The 1743-nt window shown below is 40.0% G+C and overlaps 1 protein-coding gene across 1 annotated transcript; it reads left to right on the top strand.

Annotated features, from left to right (window-relative positions):
* The first annotated feature begins 451 nt into the window (after window positions 1-451).
* LOC143306828 (uncharacterized) lies at window positions 452-1354 on the top strand. Its single transcript, XM_076693114.1, has one exon. It carries the CDS (start codon window positions 452-454, stop codon window positions 1352-1354), a length of 903 nt encoding a protein of 300 aa, XP_076549229.1.
* Window positions 1355-1743: the final 389 nt, after the last annotated feature.

Raw genomic sequence — 1743 nt, 5'->3', positions numbered from 1 at the left:
TTTGGCCACGTAGCAACGAGGTGTGCTACGATCGAGGGTAACGCGGACATATGTAGAAGATGCGGTGAAAATTCGCATAAAATGGCTGATTGTAAAGCCGAAAGAGCAAGGTGTGTACTCTGCGTAGAAAAGGGAATCACAGGGGCTGAACTAAACCATATTGCAGGATCCCTCAGATGTAAACAATATAAGGAAGCAATAAGCGGGGCACCTAAGATAAACAAAATTCAGTCTTAAACTACTTCAAATTAACCTTAATAAATGTAAACTGGCTCAGGATTTACTAGATAAAACTGTAAATACATTAAACCCAGACTTAGTATTAATAACTGAGCAGAATAGAAATAAAAACTACTGGTTTAACGACTGCAAGGGAGATGCTGCAATATGGGTGACCAATCAAGGTGTGCAGAAAGGGAAAAATATAAACATAGTTAGACAAGGGGTAGGCATGGTGGCTATAAATTACAATAATTTCCTGATAATTAGCGAGTATATTTCGCCAAACATAGATGTTGTAACAGTAGATGAGAGACTAGACGAAATATCCGAGGTTATCAAATCCAATAAATGGAGCGGTATCCTTCTGGCTGGCGACTTCAATAGCAAGTCTCCTGTTTGGGGTGGTAACACCTGGAACGCCAGAGGCAAAATATTATTAGAGTATGTACTTAGCGAGAGTCTGTCGCCCATCTACACAGTGGGCGGGAACACATGTATAAAGGGAAACGGTTCTAAAATCGATCTATTGATAACAAGTACTAACCTGTGTTACAAGGTTACAACCAGTGAAGTCCTTGATGAGTTCACTGGTTCCGACCATCTCTATTTGTGGCACGAGGTTAACCTAGAAAATCCTGAAATAGATAAAACAAAAAGTATTAGAAATAAGAACAAGAAAACGAAAAATAGGGGTAATAAAAGAATGAACAGAAGTACTATAGATTCAAATAAGTATGTAAACAAGTTCCTCGAGAAACACGGGGACAGAGAAAATAATAGGTACAGTATAAATCAGACGGTAAACGATATTAAAAAAGTACTCGAGGATATGCAAAAAATAGGTAGCAACTGTACTAAAAGAAATCCTCTTAGACCTGGCAGATGTCCGGTGCACTGGTGGACGCCGGAAATAGCTGAACAAAGGAAAGCTACTAACAAACTTCGCAGGAAGGTTACTAGGTTAAGGAGAAAAAAAGAAAAAGAACTATCAGAATTAGCGGAAAGAGAATTCAAATTAGCCAAGAAGGAACTAAATAAGAAAATTAGAAACTCAAGAAAAGAAACCGTAGAAAAACTTATTAAGACCATCGACAATGATATGTGGGGGGAAGCCTTACAAAATGATAATTAAACAAATTAAGCCCAGTGTTCCACCGATTAAACTGGACAACTGCCAGATTAACAGGGTTATTGAAGGGTTGTTTATCCTAAAACCCATAAATCAGGAAACGAAACCCGGGGTGACACCTGAAATTGAAACACGGGTAAGTACACAAAATAATGATGGGGTGGTAGATGTTGAAAGCGGAAACGAAAACGAAGACGACATTACGGAAGAAGAAGTAGTCGCCGCGTGTAAAAAAATAGCTACAAACAAAGCTCCGGGGCCAGACGGGATCCCGGCAGCAGTTGCCAAAAAAATAGGGTTGGGTGCGATTACCTTCTGGAGGGACCTGTTAAATGCGTGCTTGAGGTTGGGCTACTGGCCTGTCGAATGGAAGACGACCAGGTTAGTTCTCC

Source organism: Osmia lignaria, unplaced genomic scaffold (genome assembly GCF_051020975.1).
Source record: "Osmia lignaria lignaria isolate PbOS001 unplaced genomic scaffold, iyOsmLign1 scaffold0038, whole genome shotgun sequence".
Lineage (NCBI taxonomy): Eukaryota > Metazoa > Arthropoda > Insecta > Hymenoptera > Megachilidae > Osmia > Osmia lignaria.
This window is presented reverse-complemented; position numbering and strand designations above follow the sequence as displayed.